General features: G+C 39.8%; 1 protein-coding gene across 16 annotated transcripts in view; it reads right to left on the bottom strand.

The window, feature by feature from the left end:
- EYA2 (EYA transcriptional coactivator and phosphatase 2) overlaps nucleotides 1-16,051 on the bottom strand; it is a 97,725-nt gene that overhangs the window by 18,798 nt on the left and 62,876 nt on the right. For all 16 annotated transcript variants that reach the window (XM_084537837.1, XM_084537840.1, XM_084537830.1 and 13 more), the window contains 4 exons: nucleotides 14,525-14,592; nucleotides 12,590-12,767; nucleotides 10,853-10,980; nucleotides 10,276-10,359 (listed from right to left, as the gene is read on the bottom strand). In XM_084537837.1, coding sequence (XP_084393963.1) covers nucleotides 10,276-10,359; nucleotides 10,853-10,980; nucleotides 12,590-12,767; nucleotides 14,525-14,592 — 458 coding nt within the window. The remainder of the gene's footprint in view (nucleotides 1-10,275; nucleotides 10,360-10,852; nucleotides 10,981-12,589; nucleotides 12,768-14,524; nucleotides 14,593-16,051) is intronic.

Raw genomic sequence — 16,051 nt, 5'->3', positions numbered from 1 at the left:
CTTAAACTAAACAATATGGAAATTAAACTGTAGATGAGAGGAAAAAAAAACAAAAACTCTTTCTCTTGAGATATAGAATATGATGGAATGAAAATAAAACAGAAAAATGCACTTTACCACCCAGAGGGGAAGTCGTTTGGGGAAATGATTTGGCATCAGTGCTTTCACAGTATGGATATTTCCTCTGCAACAAGGCACGCTTCCAAGTCTTAAGCTGATAAAGTTAAAAGGCAAATCAGTGCTCCCAGTATGATGTAGGTGTCTAGAGGCATGAGGCCAGGGTTCCACTAGCAATTATTTATTTGCATTACTGTTGCACTGATCTAGAAGCACTAGTCCCAGACTTGAACCCCACTGTGCTAGTTCTACCCACACAGGAAAAACACAGTCCCTACCCACAGCTTGCAATTCAAGTATGAATAAACAGGAGAATCAGACTGATGGGCAAGCACAAAAATGACACAGGTATATCAATGCGTCATTAGAATTCTCTGTATATGGTATAAAGAATTGGAAAGAGAATTATGATTTCTTTTTTCCTGAAGATGTTAATGGAGAACTCTTCCTAAGTGTACACAGAAGTCCTGAAGGACTAAAGGATAAGGCTGTGCTGCAGGCGATGCCCTAGTAGACTGCTAACGCCTACGTTAGAGCAGTCTGAGTTTAGCAGAGCAATGGGAAGTTGCTGTATCCATAATGATGACTCCTGCCAAAATGTATTACCATAGGAAAAGTGCACCCTGGAGCCCTAGGAACCAGCTTCCTCAATAGCAGATCTAGCCAATGTTTTCTGATGCATGTGAAGCCCAAGAACGAAAGGGCTGTGGTCGGCTTGAAATTGTATCTCCTCTAGGAACCACTTTTTTTTTTTTTTACAGTGAAAACAGATTCACCTAAAACCTCGACCCTGAGCGTTTGTTCAGTAACATTAGAAGCGCGAGGTCCTACCCCTCTGCTAATCTACAAGTCATGCTTTCACAGACAAGGACAATGAGAGGCAGGGATAGAAAACAGGCAACAAACTCCTATAAATAAAACCTCCAGCACCACAGTGCGTTTCTGTGTGCCTCACCTCTGCAGGGCACATTGTTGGAGCCTTCTTCAGGGTTGATGTTAAACAGCCCCAAAAATTACACGACAGACCAGGCACCCCAACAGAGCTCAGCTCATGACCGATCAACACAGCCTTAATGGGCTTCTTCCCGTCAGCTGGATGGGATAAGCATCACAGCAGTGGTGCTCATTTTGAGCACCACTCATTCCCAAAGAGCTTGATACTCCCCCTAACTGCCACACCTTCACTTCCATATTTACCTAGTAGTAGTGTTTCACAGCTGCCCATTTCTGCTCAGCGTACATCCTGAGAGAACTGAGAGGTAAAAAGCCCCCACTTCACTTCTTCACAAAGTATTAAAACATAAAAAGAGGAAAATAAGCTTTTTTTTTTTTTTTTTGAAAAAACAAACAAACAAACCACATTTGGATCAAGTATGTTGAACCTAAAGTGTATTCCTGGACATGTCTCCCTATTGTGTCTGTCACAGGATGTGACTTCTAGCTAAGGAGGACTGATGTGCTGTTGCCTACTGCCGACAACGCTGTGAATGAGATAATTTTCAGTAGAAGTGAGGCACTGCCAGCTCCCAGATCTGTAACTGTTTGCAGGGGGGCAGCTTTACTGCCCTTTCAGTGGATAGCCCTACTAGAGGAAAACACAGAAAAGAGAAGCCTCTGAAACACTCTGCAGGGGAAGGCAAAAGTGTCCATTCACCAAGGGGAATGTTTTCTTTCTGATCCCAAAAGCATGAGCTGACACATTTGCTCTGAATATTGCTTTTGTGCTGGCTAGTTGCATGCACTGCTCCTCTTTGAACTCATTCTGTAGATGTGAATTGTTACATTTTAAAATCACAATTTTAATTCACTTATGTCCTACAAGCTAAAAACATCCTTCCTAAAATTAATTCTGTTTCTGTTTCATTTTTCTCACTATGAATAACAGGATGACAGAAGGTGGCTAGGAACTTGATGAGCAGCCTTCAGTCTGGCCTTGCTCAAAAGACAGGCTCACCTATGCCTGTGTTGCTGTATCTTCACTATTAAAGGTAGCATTACCTACAAAAAAGCCCTTGCTGGATGCAGCCACACTTCAAACTGCACTGTCAGCATCCTCCCAAATGGCCTTCTCACCACTGCTCCTGGAAAACTGAGCTGGATTTTTCATAAACTGCTTATACCTGCCCTAAAGAATGCATTAAAAAGACATGTTTGTTAACACCTGCAGTTACTACTAATCCACTTGGCTGGATGTCCACAGCCAGCTCGCCCCTCTTGTATAGCGTAATTTTGAAAGGAAGCAAGAAGCAGACTTATCTCTGGCAATCTCTCAAGTGCAAGTCACTCTCAACCCCAGTCCTGGCTCCAAATCAGCCAGTTCCAATCCTCTGCCTTACAGGTACCCTGTTCAGACATGCAGGCCATTAGTAAAGGGGCAAAGCTGCCTCCTTTGAGACGGGTAACAAATCCGCTTGTTGTCTGACTCCGCGTCTATTTAGCAACGTGCCAATTAACCCAACCTTCAAAATGTTAGGACAAAGTCATTTGGAGAGTGAATCTTGGACTCAGACCTTCCTACCTCCCCACTTAAATAAATAAATAAATAAATAAATAAATAAATAAATAAAGCAAGCCCTTCTACTTAAAACCAATCACTGTCTTTAAATCCCTGTCAAATACCTGTTTATACCATGAGCAAATAATTACTTTTCTACAAGGAAGAAAGTATTAATTAAGGTTATTCATCAGACTCCTATTCTGTAGGGTTTATCTGCCACAGGTGTCAGCCAGAGGTGAGAGACGGATTAGTATACAATCAAGGGCTTTCTAAGTTAAATCTCTTCCTTGTGGTTAGCTGTTAATAATGAAGTTGTCACCAAGAGAAAGAATTTAATAGTTTTAATTGGGTTTAATTACTTGGAAACTCCTGAAAAATGGACCGGTTTGGTTGTAGTATAAAAATAATAAAAAAAGCAAAGACACAAACGCCACATGTTTGAACAAAGAGAGCCTGTGAGAATAATCATTCTTTGGTTGTAACATTTTATACCTTGATCTGAATTTGAGACATTAACCAGGCTTTCCCATAAAAACAGAAAATTAACCTTGTGCATCAGTTCTAGTTCCAGTAAGTCAAGGGGGGCAGCTGCTGCGCCTGGCCCCATGGCCGTGCTGCCTGCCTAGTATGGGTCTGCCCACGTCCCTTTCTGTCCTCCTGTGTCCCCATCTGTCCCCTTGGTGTCCCTGTGTCCCCCCATCATCCTCTTTGAGGGTGAAAACACATATTTAGCTCTTTTACTAGATTAGAGCTTAGTTTTGTTTATCTTTTTTTTAATAGAAGCAGGTAACTTCTAGACCCAGCTTCTCAGAGCTTTTCAGCTGAGAGTGGCTATTTGTGAGACCACTGGTTTTAAGTACCCAAGTAGTTCAGGAGCTCAAACTCATTTTTTGAAGTGACTTTGTTTCTTTTGACAAAGAATTGTCCTTTTTCAAATAGCATCACCCACTTTTCTCATTTCCAGGCTCTAAACTTTTTGGCCCCCAAAATGAAGACATACAGTTTTACCTAAACATTGACCTATCCAGGTTTGTTAGACAATCTACTGAATTTAAATGATGTCTCTACAGTCATTGGAAGTGTGACCTCATGGCGAGTCCAAGCCAGACAGAAAGCAAGTATCATTTAATCCTTTTCTTCAGATACCTTTCAATATTCACCATTGCTGTGATTTGGGAGGTACTTCCACAGTACTGCTTACTATTTACTGAAGGATTCTAACTCACTGGCATGGTTCTGTTCAGAAGTGGTTGGGGACTACACCTTGGAAATTACTACAATAAGCAAATGGATGTGTCAGTAATTAAATCCTCACATTCGAGAAGCACACAGAGGTTGAAAGGGTTTTCCTCCCTCCTCAAATGAGCTATGCTTAGGGAAAAGCAGGAATAACTAATATATACAGCGCCTGAACCCATGGGTGGATTCCAGGCCTGTGGGAATACAGTACCTAAATACATTTTAAAAGCTGGGCCATAATGCTCGAGAACAAATGGAAGTTTTTTTTAGGAATCGTACTGGGTCTGGCTGGGATGGAGTTAACCTTCCCCACAGCAGCTGCTAAGGAGGGGGGTGAGAGGGGCTGTATGGTACTGAGCTGCCTATCACTGTTAAACCACAACAGTAACACGAAAGGTTCACAACCAAAAGTCTACAAATAATTTCTTTTTACCATACAGGGCATAAATGTCAGAAAAGGAGTGGATTTAAACCAAATACATGTTTTAACCCCCTTGCCCTTCTCACAGGAAAATCACCATATTTCTATGTAAGCCCTTGATAGCTCTGTGAAAAATACAACACTCCCAGAAAGCTTGGTGGAAACATCGTGGTGTGTAAACCTCAGCACAAATGCGCATTTGTAACATGCAACTTCCTAATGCGAGTTACATTCCTTTATTTTTTGATACTACTTTTCCCTTAAAAATCAAGTCACAATTCAGCGACATGGGAAAGCAGGTTCCCTTTACTCATGCTCGTTAGACAATCCAGCATTGTTCCTGACATGTATTTTATGTCAGAAATAACCCTTTAATACTTCCAAATGCCACACATGCACTTTGCTTAGAAAGCCCTCGGTTCACCTAAGCTGCAGTACAAGAGGTTACATCTATATGAGCTCAGAGCATCTCCTATGCCCAGCATTGAAGCTGTTGTGGGTCTGGTTTTGCTGTTTCTGCTGCCGCTCAAGCCAGGACAGATGATAAACACAGATGTTTGCTCCCGAAATACACATTTGAAATAATCAAATAGCTGGAATTATTTACTCCCTTCTCTCCAATAATGAACTAATAATTGATATAGCAGCATGTCTAAAGTAACAGACTTTTTTATTACCTGCAGTGATTGAATGCTTTTTTAACTTAACTTAAAAAGGCATTAAATACAAGGTTTAGCCTCCAGTGGGTAAAAAAATCTCCAACTTCCTCAGAAAATCCTTTCCAAATTGTATTCATCTTGACTTAATCCATGATCTACTGAGTGAATTAGGCTCTGTTTGTTTTGAAAATCTATTTTATGGAGTTCCAAGGACTGTGTTTTCCTTAGGAAGGGCTCATTCTGCCTTTCTGACCAGGATGCCTGCTAGCAGCCCTCCACATAGGCCTCTGCAGGTTTTTAACATCCCAAGGTGCCCCACACATATGACTAACAAAATGTAAATAAACACAGCTGAGCCTGTAAGAAATTGGAAGGTTTTCTCATTAAAGAAATAAAATAAACAGATGTCCTTAAGCACTTTGGCTCATGTTTGTCAAAGGAATGGAAAACTCTCAGATGTTTGAACAGCAATAGTGATAGCCACATCTCAAGTGAGGGAAGAAGGAAAAAAGCAACAGCATGGCACTTTGAATTAACTAATGGTTCTCAAGGGAGGGTGCTTTTGATTTGAACCTTAGCAACTTCTACAGATAGTTTTTAACAGCCGAGCAATAAAATGGGGTTTTATTCTTCCTCAGTTTGTAAAGTAGTTAAGGACAGTTTTGGCCATTAGAAGCATGAATCACCATCAGATTTGATTAAATCCCTATGGTGTTTCAATCAGGTCCTGGCTTTAGGGTCCTGTGAGGGAACAATGCAAGGAAAAGCACAAGCTACTCAAAGCATTCAATGAAAGCAGGGAAAAAAAGAAAAAAATCAACTCTGTGTTTTTAAAAGGACCCCAAGTAGGGCCACGCAAGAACTTTTCAAGGACTTTATTTTTTATATTTTAATTGGTAATGATAATTCACTTAAAGGAAAGCTTTTTGAAAGAACATGTAACTGCCAGTGGAACTTCTGAGGGATCTTAGATCTACATCAACATTTCTGGTGAGAACAAGACAGCCCAGTTCAGACAACCAACAGCAGCTCTGATGTTCATCTGAAATGGCAGAAAATCATTTTCAGGTCCTCTCCTCAGCTGGGCCAAGCAGTGATTTTAGTTACTTTGTCCAGAAGGTCTTAAGGCCCCACTACTGCTGGAGGATGCTCTCCTACTCCCAAGCATACCTGTGGCACTGCAAGTCCCTCATAACATCAGTGTGTGCCCCGTGTCCACCACACTGATACCTGGCTGCTTACAACTTGGAGAAATCTACTGTTGCCACTTCTGAAATGTAAAATAAAATGCATCTTACAGGGAATTTTATGAATCTTAACTCCTGAGTATCAGCAGACATCAAAATGCTGATAAAGATCCAACACAATTCAGGTATTTAGACTGTCCTCTGGATTTGTTCCATTTAGTTCCAGGATTTCAGAGTAACTCATGCATGGAAAGATTAATTTTAATGCTAGATTTTAGTTTAATTGCATTTCATTTTGACACTAAAATCCCGTGGACGTGTTTTACTAAGGAGTATCTCAACACAGAACAAAAAACTCACATTCTGGAAACAGTACAAAATCGTGAGAAAAGGAATTAGCCTCACACATACCCTTCATCTAGGGAAAACAATGCACTTGGTGCACCCTTTCTTCCTGATACTAGTCCTCTGAAAAGTAAGAGAATGAATCTGCAACATAATACTTACATTTCTATGAAAGAGATGCAGAAATACTTAATGCTTTAACAGATTATGGAACAAGCTTGCAAATATCTCAAGTCAAGGAAAAAGGAATAGACTTATGTGTTCTGTTTTTTTGGCACAGAAATGCTCATAATCTCTTTTTATTGTGTCTGAACTAATACTACTAAAAGAGTCTTTCCATGTTGTGCCTTGCTGCCTCAAATGGCTGAGGCCCCTTGACATGTACTCAATTCACGTGAAATCCCAACAGCACTGTAATAGATTTTGATCCATTTTTCCCATTGTATTTCGTTAGTGATTTGTCAGGCAGATCTCTGCAGACACAGTGAAGGCTGCAGCCACCTTCCTGCTGAATGGGAGCTCTATTATACATGTCTGAAGGGATTGAAAGGGCTTGGTGATCAGCACATTAAGCTATAATGATGGTTTATGTCTGGTGTGGTCTCTAAGCACTTGGTAAATATTCTGTACCCATGCAGTGATCAGAAGCCTGCAGAACAGGTTTCTAAAAACTCTTGAACATAATATCCAGAGTTAATTGGCTATAGAATTTTATTTTTTTTTTCTTTCTCAGGTAGTCTCCTCCTAAGAAATGAGGGGGTGGAGAGATTTCCTCAGGTTTGACAGCTTTGCTGCCCCAGCCATTTAGACTGTGACTCCGTGTGTTTGTGCAGGTATGCATCCATTCAACCATGGGCAAGAAAGCAAAAGGAGATGTGAATCTGTAGGCCACTCTGGCTGCCACTGTAAAGGCTGTACTGCAGGGACCATATGGGAAAGACATTAAGACCCCATGTCTGGTGACTAATACATGGAATAGTGCGCAGAGTTTGACAGAGGGGATTAGAGGAGCAACACAGACTGAGCCATTCATTCGTATTTCAAGCTTGAGTAATTTCTGTGCTTTAACTTCTATTAATGCTGTGAGCAAAGTATTTTCTAAACACCCGAGACCAACTGCTCATGCACTGAGGAACCCATATCTATGGCAAGGATCACCGAGGTTTCCCTCAGATGAGTTTTATACCAGACATACAGAGAATTTTCACATGAAATCAGGTCAGAATGCATGCATTGGAGCACTAATCATTAATGTCCAAGAGTCATGTAATGACTCTAACTGGTAATACTTTTGTGAATTCTTCCCCACAGCTTTTTCTTCTTTTTTTTTTTTTTTACACCTTTTTCTTCCTTTTTCTTTTTTCTATCCAAAGTCAGATTGTTTTGGACAGCTCCCTACTGCCACCACCACCAAGAAAAGAACAATATGCATAAGCACTGTGATTTTGTAGCTAAACTACACAGGAGTTTAGTCCCCAGTCTCTGAAGCTAGGTTGATATTCCTACTTCCCTTTCTCTCCTCTCCCAGGAAAAGTCACCCCAGAAAAAGGTGTTATTTTTCAGCTTAAGTGGCTTCATAGTCCAGTTTTCTGGGTGGCTGCACAGCAGCTCTACCAGCACAACCAACAGGACAATACTGGGACAGGAATGTTGCTCAGGGAACGGTGAATATCGTACAAACTGGCACACTTTCTGGAGGAAGACAGAACCAAGACCTTCATGTGTGAGATTTAATTCAGGGCACGTGCATGTCTAATCACCGGCATGTAAATCTTTTATGATCAATTATATATAAGCATAATAATTTTAGGCCCTGATACTTAATTTACTTTGAGATTAACGCTTCCTATGTTTTTCACAAAGTAAGAGATTCTGAAATACTATTAACCTTTGGCTCACTGCTTCGTTTATATTTGATACTTCAACTCACTTGAACATTTCTGAATTGTGTTACTATTTAATGGTTCCCAGGACAGCCTGCCTGAGTGTGCTCTATTTCCCTCTTGGTTTATGGTCTGTTCCAAAGCCCACTGAAGCCTCTGGTTGTCTTTGGATCAAGTTGTTAGTCTATAATACTTCTATAACACAACCATTACCTTATAGAAAAGCTCTGAGGAATTTAAAACTGATGAAGCAAATGAAGAACTAAAAAAAAATCCTTCTACTGAAGGTTCTGAGTTTTCCCCTGAGTTTCCATTTTCCTGTGCTCTTCTCTCTGTAGGCTGCTTCATCCCCACGATGATTTCTGCTACAGAAATGGCAGCTTTTGCCTCCACGGCAGCCCATCAGCAATAGCTTGCAGTCACTGTGATGGCAGGGCTCCTCACCTCGGCAAGTCTGTCACAGCTCTTGGCCCATCACCGTATGTCCCCCATGTAGCAGATCCTGATCCCACATCCTCTGAACTTGGACAGGAGGCAGCAGATGAAGGGAACTGCTTCGGAGCTTTTATGCTGGGCCAAAATATCCCCCCACACAGTGAAGGGAATTCTCCATATGCCATTTGCAGCCCCTACTCAATCCTAAGTATGACCACATCGCAGGTCTACACCAGCTCAGTTTATATTTCCTGATCCTGCCTAGTTCTTTCTATTTTTTGCAGGCAGTAGGTTTGAGCTTACACATGTATACCTCAGACTGCCTTATTCATTATGTTCCCTGGGAAAAGTAACCACTTCAATTACTTTGTACAACATGGGTCTGAATAAATCCCTGCTTGGAAACACATGCTTGGTTTTCAGAGGGTGCTGCTGGAAGTGTTAGCAGCATTCCAAATGCTGCAGTAGACTTCCACACCACAAACACCATTTTATATCCTTTACAACTGTGCACATCTAACAGCAAACAATAAATCTATCTTACTAATTACACATTCAGCTTGTTATAAGTGTCGTAAAACAAGTACAGCTGCTAAAGCCATGAAATGATGTCAAATCATATTTCTGCTTTCTAGAGAGAAGCAGGGTTATTTTCCAGTCTCCTGATGAAGTTGACTGTTCAAAGCCATGTGTGGAAACAGCTGCCAACTAGGTCATCCACTTTAATTAGGTAATGATATTGTCTTTTTTCCTACCCGTTTAAAAGTGTTTGACATTGTGTAATTCAAAGTGACTTAAGTGTTTATCATAAAAAGCTGCCTTAGGAAGAAATTGAAGCACGTGGTACTAAATCCAAGACCCAGCATTTTCTCCTTAGCAGCCAAGTTGTGTCTGTTCAGCCACAGAGAGTTGCCTAAAATACAACTGCCAGTGTTTCAAAGGGGGTATCTGACGCAAGGGCAGCTGAAGATCTGATTCCTAAAACTCTCAAAAATGTATTCCACTGAAGCTGTATGGGAATAAGAGCCAGTAGTCTTTATGGCAACCTAGACTGACTAACACAAAACTTCTCCTAAAAACAAACAAACAAACAAAACAGCAACAATAACAAAAAAAGTTGTCTGAGATTCAAAAGAAAACAGCATTCTAACAAAAAATTAAAAAATGTTACCTCATTCAGGCCAGAGTTACTGCTCTCTGGCTCCTGGCTAGGCTCTTTCTCACAGAAGACAGACATTCAAAGAACATCCTGATGTCCTATCTAGCAGCAGCCAACAATACAAGCTTTAGAAAAACATGGGGCTACTTGCAACATGAAAGAGAGGTAAATTAAATTTTCACATTAGAAGGAAATACCACAGGACATATTTATACAAATGTGTCTGAATAAAATCAGCAGCATCTGTTTGAAAAGATGTCTTATTAGCTGCCCCCACAGTTCCCAATGCAATTTGGCTGGGCAAGCAGTAATGTTAAAAAAATTAAGTTTTACCTTCCCATATCTGGATGCAAAGGTTCCCGTGAGTAAGGAGTGAAAAATAATTATCGTCTCATCCAAATCCCACACAAATACACGCTGTGATGACAGATGGGGTGGAAAAGAGAAATACAGTTACACATTACGCAAATGCAAGAATTTGTTCATTCAGGAGATATGTCCTGTTGGACTAGAGCTTTTTAAGATCTCAAGCCCATTTAGAGCACTGACTGCAGATGCTTTGTGAAAGCATGCAAAATGAAAGATGAAGAATTCTGGAACTACGTGCATTCTGATTGCCCTGAGAGTCTGCTCTCCTAACAATCACAGACATCACCTGTTGTGTGTCAAGTTGGGGGAACAAAACAGCAAACTTACAAGAAGCACAAAGTAAAAAGACGTACATATGAAAAACAGTCTGAGATGCTAATAATACAGAAACTGTGTGATTATTCTGACTACCCAATTTAAAAGGCTTCAGTTGTATTACTGATTTTACTCTGGCTCTTACAACTCACTCATTTGATAGTCGGTTTTGCTAATAGATGCAATCACTTCTCTTTGCTGGATTTATGTAAGTTAATGTCATTACCTCAATCTCACTGTCAGCAGTAGGAGAAGGATCGTTGCTTCTTTTTGACCGGGCTCGTACCTTGCCATCCGAACCTCTGTGATGTCTGTCTGTTTCTATATCTTTTGCTGGTGTTGTTGCATATTCCCCTATTTAGAAAAAAAAGAATTCCATTATAAGCTTAATTTTTGCACCCATCATTATAATAAAAGCAGGAAAGCTTTTAGCGGAGAGCACCAGAAACATTATGAAAATGCTATCAGAAAATCTCTTTTCATGTCAATAGCTGACATTGTTAGAGAAATGATTTATAACTTCTAAGATTAGTTGCAACAATTTCAGAAAGCACCAAGTCTTTATATAAAACATTTTAAAGTGGATGTGTCACTTCGAGAACCTTAACACATTTTTAAATTAAAAACAAACAAAAACAATATAACTTTTTGAGTTTTACCCCCCTCTCCTCCTTTTCCAAGAGAGAAATTAGAAAGTGGAAAAGGAAACGAGGATCAATTCAACATCTGCAAAAATGATGTTTTCTTAACTCGATGAATACTCATGATTAAAAAGATACTTTCAACATCAACTTTTATTTTTAAAATACATAACTAGCCTGTTTAGCTGTATTCCACTTCACAAGGGACAGTAGTTTAGAAATAACTGAGAAGAGACAGGTAAAACTTCCCTGTATAAAGTATCTGTTTTGATTGGCTGGAGTTTCTTAAACCTGTCCAGATTTCACTTACCTTACATTACAAATCCTTTTCAAACATATTTTTCTTTTCACCTTGCTAAGCTGTGGCCTCTCCAGCTTCCTATAATAACCATATTCTTCTTCAGAGCAGCTTGGATTGTGCCTAACAAGCCTTTTTTGAAGCCACGCTTTCTCAAAAAGGCTGAGATAAGATCTAAGAACAGAAAATCCTCCAACTGCTTTCAGAGCAATCTGTGACCACTTCTTTTTAACAACCAATATTAGTTTATTTTTCTTTCAGAGCAACCACAGATGTTCAGATTTGTTCCATAAGTCAGCAGACCTACAATGGGCGTATACTGTTATCATCCTCAAATTATGTGGCATTTTATGTAAATGTTATTGCATGCCAATGAAAACTTTAGTAGGGAAGTGATATCTGAAGACTGTACTTGAACAGTACATTGCAGGATCATAATCCGTCAATAATTCCATAAACCATTTAAGCCTCAAGACTTTAAAAATTAAGCGCTCAAAGAGAGGCCACAAATTCTGAAGACTTTTTGCATGAAATTCATCCTGAACTTTTAACTTAGACAAACAGTTTATGTTGATTTTTTTATAAAGAGAGATTTTCTCTTAATGAACTTATTTATGAATGCATATATTACATTTTGTTATTAGGAGTGAACACGAACCTTGATGGAGATGTGCGCTAATAAGTGAGGAAACTCTGGGGCTTTTTCAGAGCATGCCACTCATTGCTAAACACATTAGTACTTCTTACTAATCTGGATTTTGCATGTAATTATTTTCTACCTTAAGAGGAGATCAAACCAGGCGTGCTCATGGAAACATCACAGGATAGTCTTACAGAACTTGTATTTTCAAGTCTCTTCCGAAAATTCTGTGTTGTACTGTGTGAGCAGAACTGTTATGTGCTAGGAAATCTCATTTATCCAGGTAAATGCATGTATTTAACTAAATTCCAACAACAAGGTTACAGTGCTTATGTCTACAGATGGCTGGAACTGCAAAACTAAGAACAGAAGAAATGCACCTACCAGACAGTGATTCTGTGCTCTGGCTGGTGATATTGTGAGAAGACTCCTGCAGCGAATAAGTGGAGGTTGGGATGGCTGAAGGGCTGATGCTGTTTGTGGACATGTAGGGAGAGTTGTAGGAGGAGCTGTAATACTGTGAGTACTGGCTTTGAGGAAAGCTTGGGTATGATGAATATTCCTTTGAGGAAAAAAGAAACGTAATTTCTGTGTACGACTGGTGTTATGAATAAATAAGGCACCACATACAGCAAGGCAGTCTTATCTACACATGCAGCAAGTCATGGCTCAGGAATACTTTTGCTAAAGAACCACATTTCTTTCACTTATGAAATTTCTCCTCCTCCCAAATACATTCCTACTTTATTAGAACTAGCTGGCCTCAACAAGAGGTCAGAAATCAGGCAAGTTCTGCTTTTTCTATGGGATTTTATTAATCAGCGCTGACACATTTTGCATCATAGGGTTCAACAATTCTAGTGAAGGAGTGAAGTAGGCTGCATTTTCCCATGATCAGCAACATTTTCTGATAAGCTGTTCAAATAGGATACAAAAATCAAAAAAGCAATCTAACAATTGTTTTGCAGAAATGCTCACACTTGAGATTGTCCCACTGCCTCAGTAAGAACTAAATGCTGGAATAATCTTCCCTGTCTGTAGAAAAAATGAACTAAAAATAAAAATCTTTGTCTTATTTTAAAAGGTCCCAAATAAACTTTGTAACGCTCTGCCCATCTGTTTTTTGTAAGAAGCAGGATGACATTGAAATACATTAGAAAACTTCTCTCTGGATAACTAAAACATAAAAAAAAATGTTTCTTTTGTTTTTAATTGCAGCCCTTGTTCTTGTCCACCTGGTTTGCTTTTTCAGATACAGAACTATACTGTCTTTCAACAGTTTTTGTTTCCTCAGAAACATTAATTACCATCATTTATTTTATTATAAAATAAAATTAAATAATAGTCTTTAGAAAGACTAAAAGCCCTTTCCTTCTTAACTGCTTACATCTTTGTCTATGACACAGCTATTTCATTAACTCTCAGTCACCATGGAGCTCTCAAGAACAAAGATGACTCAAGTTGTCAAAATAAAATTTAAGCTGAAAATGAAATGAGAGAAATTCATTGTTTTCTCTTAAAGAACATCATAAAATGATGAAAACATCCCACTTATTTTTCTTTTTTGCAGGTAACCTCTATACTTCAATCAAATGCACTTCTATTAGTGTTTATTGACCATGTTTGTAGCCAAAACTGAAGTAATAACAAAATTGCTCACTGTTGTCATTACAAATATGAGTCAGAACAAGTACCTTGCTGTCTAGTGATTGAAATTATTGCTCCACAGCTAACCAAAAAACATTTTCTGGACAGTGTATGCATTTGTTTGGTCCAATCAAGAAAAGCCATCTACTACTGCAAAAACATCTGTCTTGTGCATATATGCTTGCTGTTTATTTATACACACACATTTCTCAAGGTATCTGAAGCATGAAGCCCACAGACAGGTGTACTCTCCAAGAAGGAAGCACAGAGAGACGGCTCAGATGGCTGAGTATTCAGCACCTGCAAACACCTCTTTCAATTTGTTCCTATTTATTACACAGTGCCAAGACAGCAGAGGACAGGATCCTAAAAGGGGAGCTCTCTGTGTAAGATGGAAAACATACCTGAAAGTTGTAAGATGGCAGTGAAATGATGAAACTCCTGGAACTGCTGTGCAACACCACAGCAGAGACTACCAGGAGCATGTGTGGATACACACATCTTGAAACTAACCGCCAGGCCACCCAAGCAGACCAAAATGGCACATGGCAAAACACACCCTAGAACCTTCCTTAAATATATGTAAGCACCAGGGTAATCTCTCTGATCTGCCAGTCTCCCAGGTGCTTAAAATAAGTGGCAAGGTTACCAATAATAAATGCTGAGCCATACCTGATGCACAGCACTGAATCCAGCAGTATTTGTCAGGCCATTGGCTCCCTGGTAAATCCCTGTTGTGCCTAAGGGAGAGAATATCACAGTCATAAAACACAGCAGCAATCAAAACAGTGGGATATGTATAAATAAAGAATTTCCACCAGGAAATAAAGTACCTGCTCCCCAGAAATAAGCGTATCATAAATCTTGACAAACATAGGCTGTAAAGACTGCAGGCTAATACTGAGGTCTGCTTGCTGAAAGACGTTCAGAGACAACAACCCCATTTAAAAATCTGTCACTTCTTTTTCCGATAAATAATGGAAACTTTTTTTTTTTAATGATCTTTTATATAAGAAAACAACTTGGATTATATTTGCAGTCACACACACACACACTTTCATGCATAGGTATGTCCTAGAATCTTGTCTTTATGGACCAGGTACCTAAAAATTTGTAGGTTGTTTGAAAATTTGTACCCTGGTGTTGGTAACCAAAACATAAGAATAATATTCCTGAAGCTTCTGGACCAGCAGGGAGCAAAAACATTGCTTCATCCTATGAAATAATGAAGAGAAAGGATGGACAGGTGAGTTTTACATAGTTCCTTCCCAACAAAGTAGCTGATATCCATCCAAGGCTTCTTAGCTGCGGGAAGCATTACCGCAAGAATTTCATGGGCAGAGAAGTAAAGGTTCAGAAAACAGGAGGTTCGGACAGTCCTCCTTTGACAGATGACTGAAAGCTTCTTGTCCTCTAGACCCCTTTCTAGACCCCTGAGCAAGTTCTAGCCTCGGTTTAACTCCGGTCTATGCTGTTTCCCATTTCAAAATTTTCCTGTTTGTATGGATTGAGAATTTCTTTCGGGACCATGTGGCATGATGCTAATCTATACCAAAAGTCTTCTTCCCATGTTGTCAGGAGTGTTTGCATCAAGGGATAGCTTCATGTACAAGTTGCAAAAGCTGGATTATGCTGACTCCATCCTAACAGAAGGTGGTGGGCTCCAAAGGGCACTCAGCCCCACTGCTTCCACAGTGACCTAAATACAGTGAAAGAGGTCTGATTTTGTTGCTGTGTAGCCACAGTGGGCTCTTGCCTAGGCTTCATTTTGTCACCTCAGAGCATGATCAACTGAGAAATTGGCCCTAATAAAGAGCCTTTTCTTCTTAACATGTTTCTTACCCTAGGAATGATTTTGAGCAGTGCTGTTTTAGCCACATGAAGATGTGGAGAGAGTCATGTGGCATCTTTTCTCCAAAGGTCCACTTGTTTGTTTTTATTTTAAGACACAAGATTAGCTAGGGAATGGACAGCTGAACAAACTCCACTTTGCCAAGTGCAGCTACAAAGCAAAAGCAGTGAGAAGTAAGTCTCACGCCAAAAAGAAACAAGAGGGAAGATCTGCCTTCCAGAACTAATTAGCTGCCACATGTAGCCTTCAAAAATAAAAGAGGGCAGAGAGGAGGAAAAGAGGGTGCAGGTGAGTGCTGGATCTCTGGAGCCTTCTTTGGATGCTGGCTGGGGAGAGCTGAGCTAGCG

Source organism: Aythya ferina, assembly GCF_964211825.1.
Source record: "Aythya ferina genome assembly, chromosome: 16".
NCBI lineage: Eukaryota > Metazoa > Chordata > Aves > Anseriformes > Anatidae > Aythya > Aythya ferina.
The sequence above is the reverse complement of the archived record's forward strand: the minus strand, read 5'-3'. Positions and strand labels throughout refer to the sequence as shown.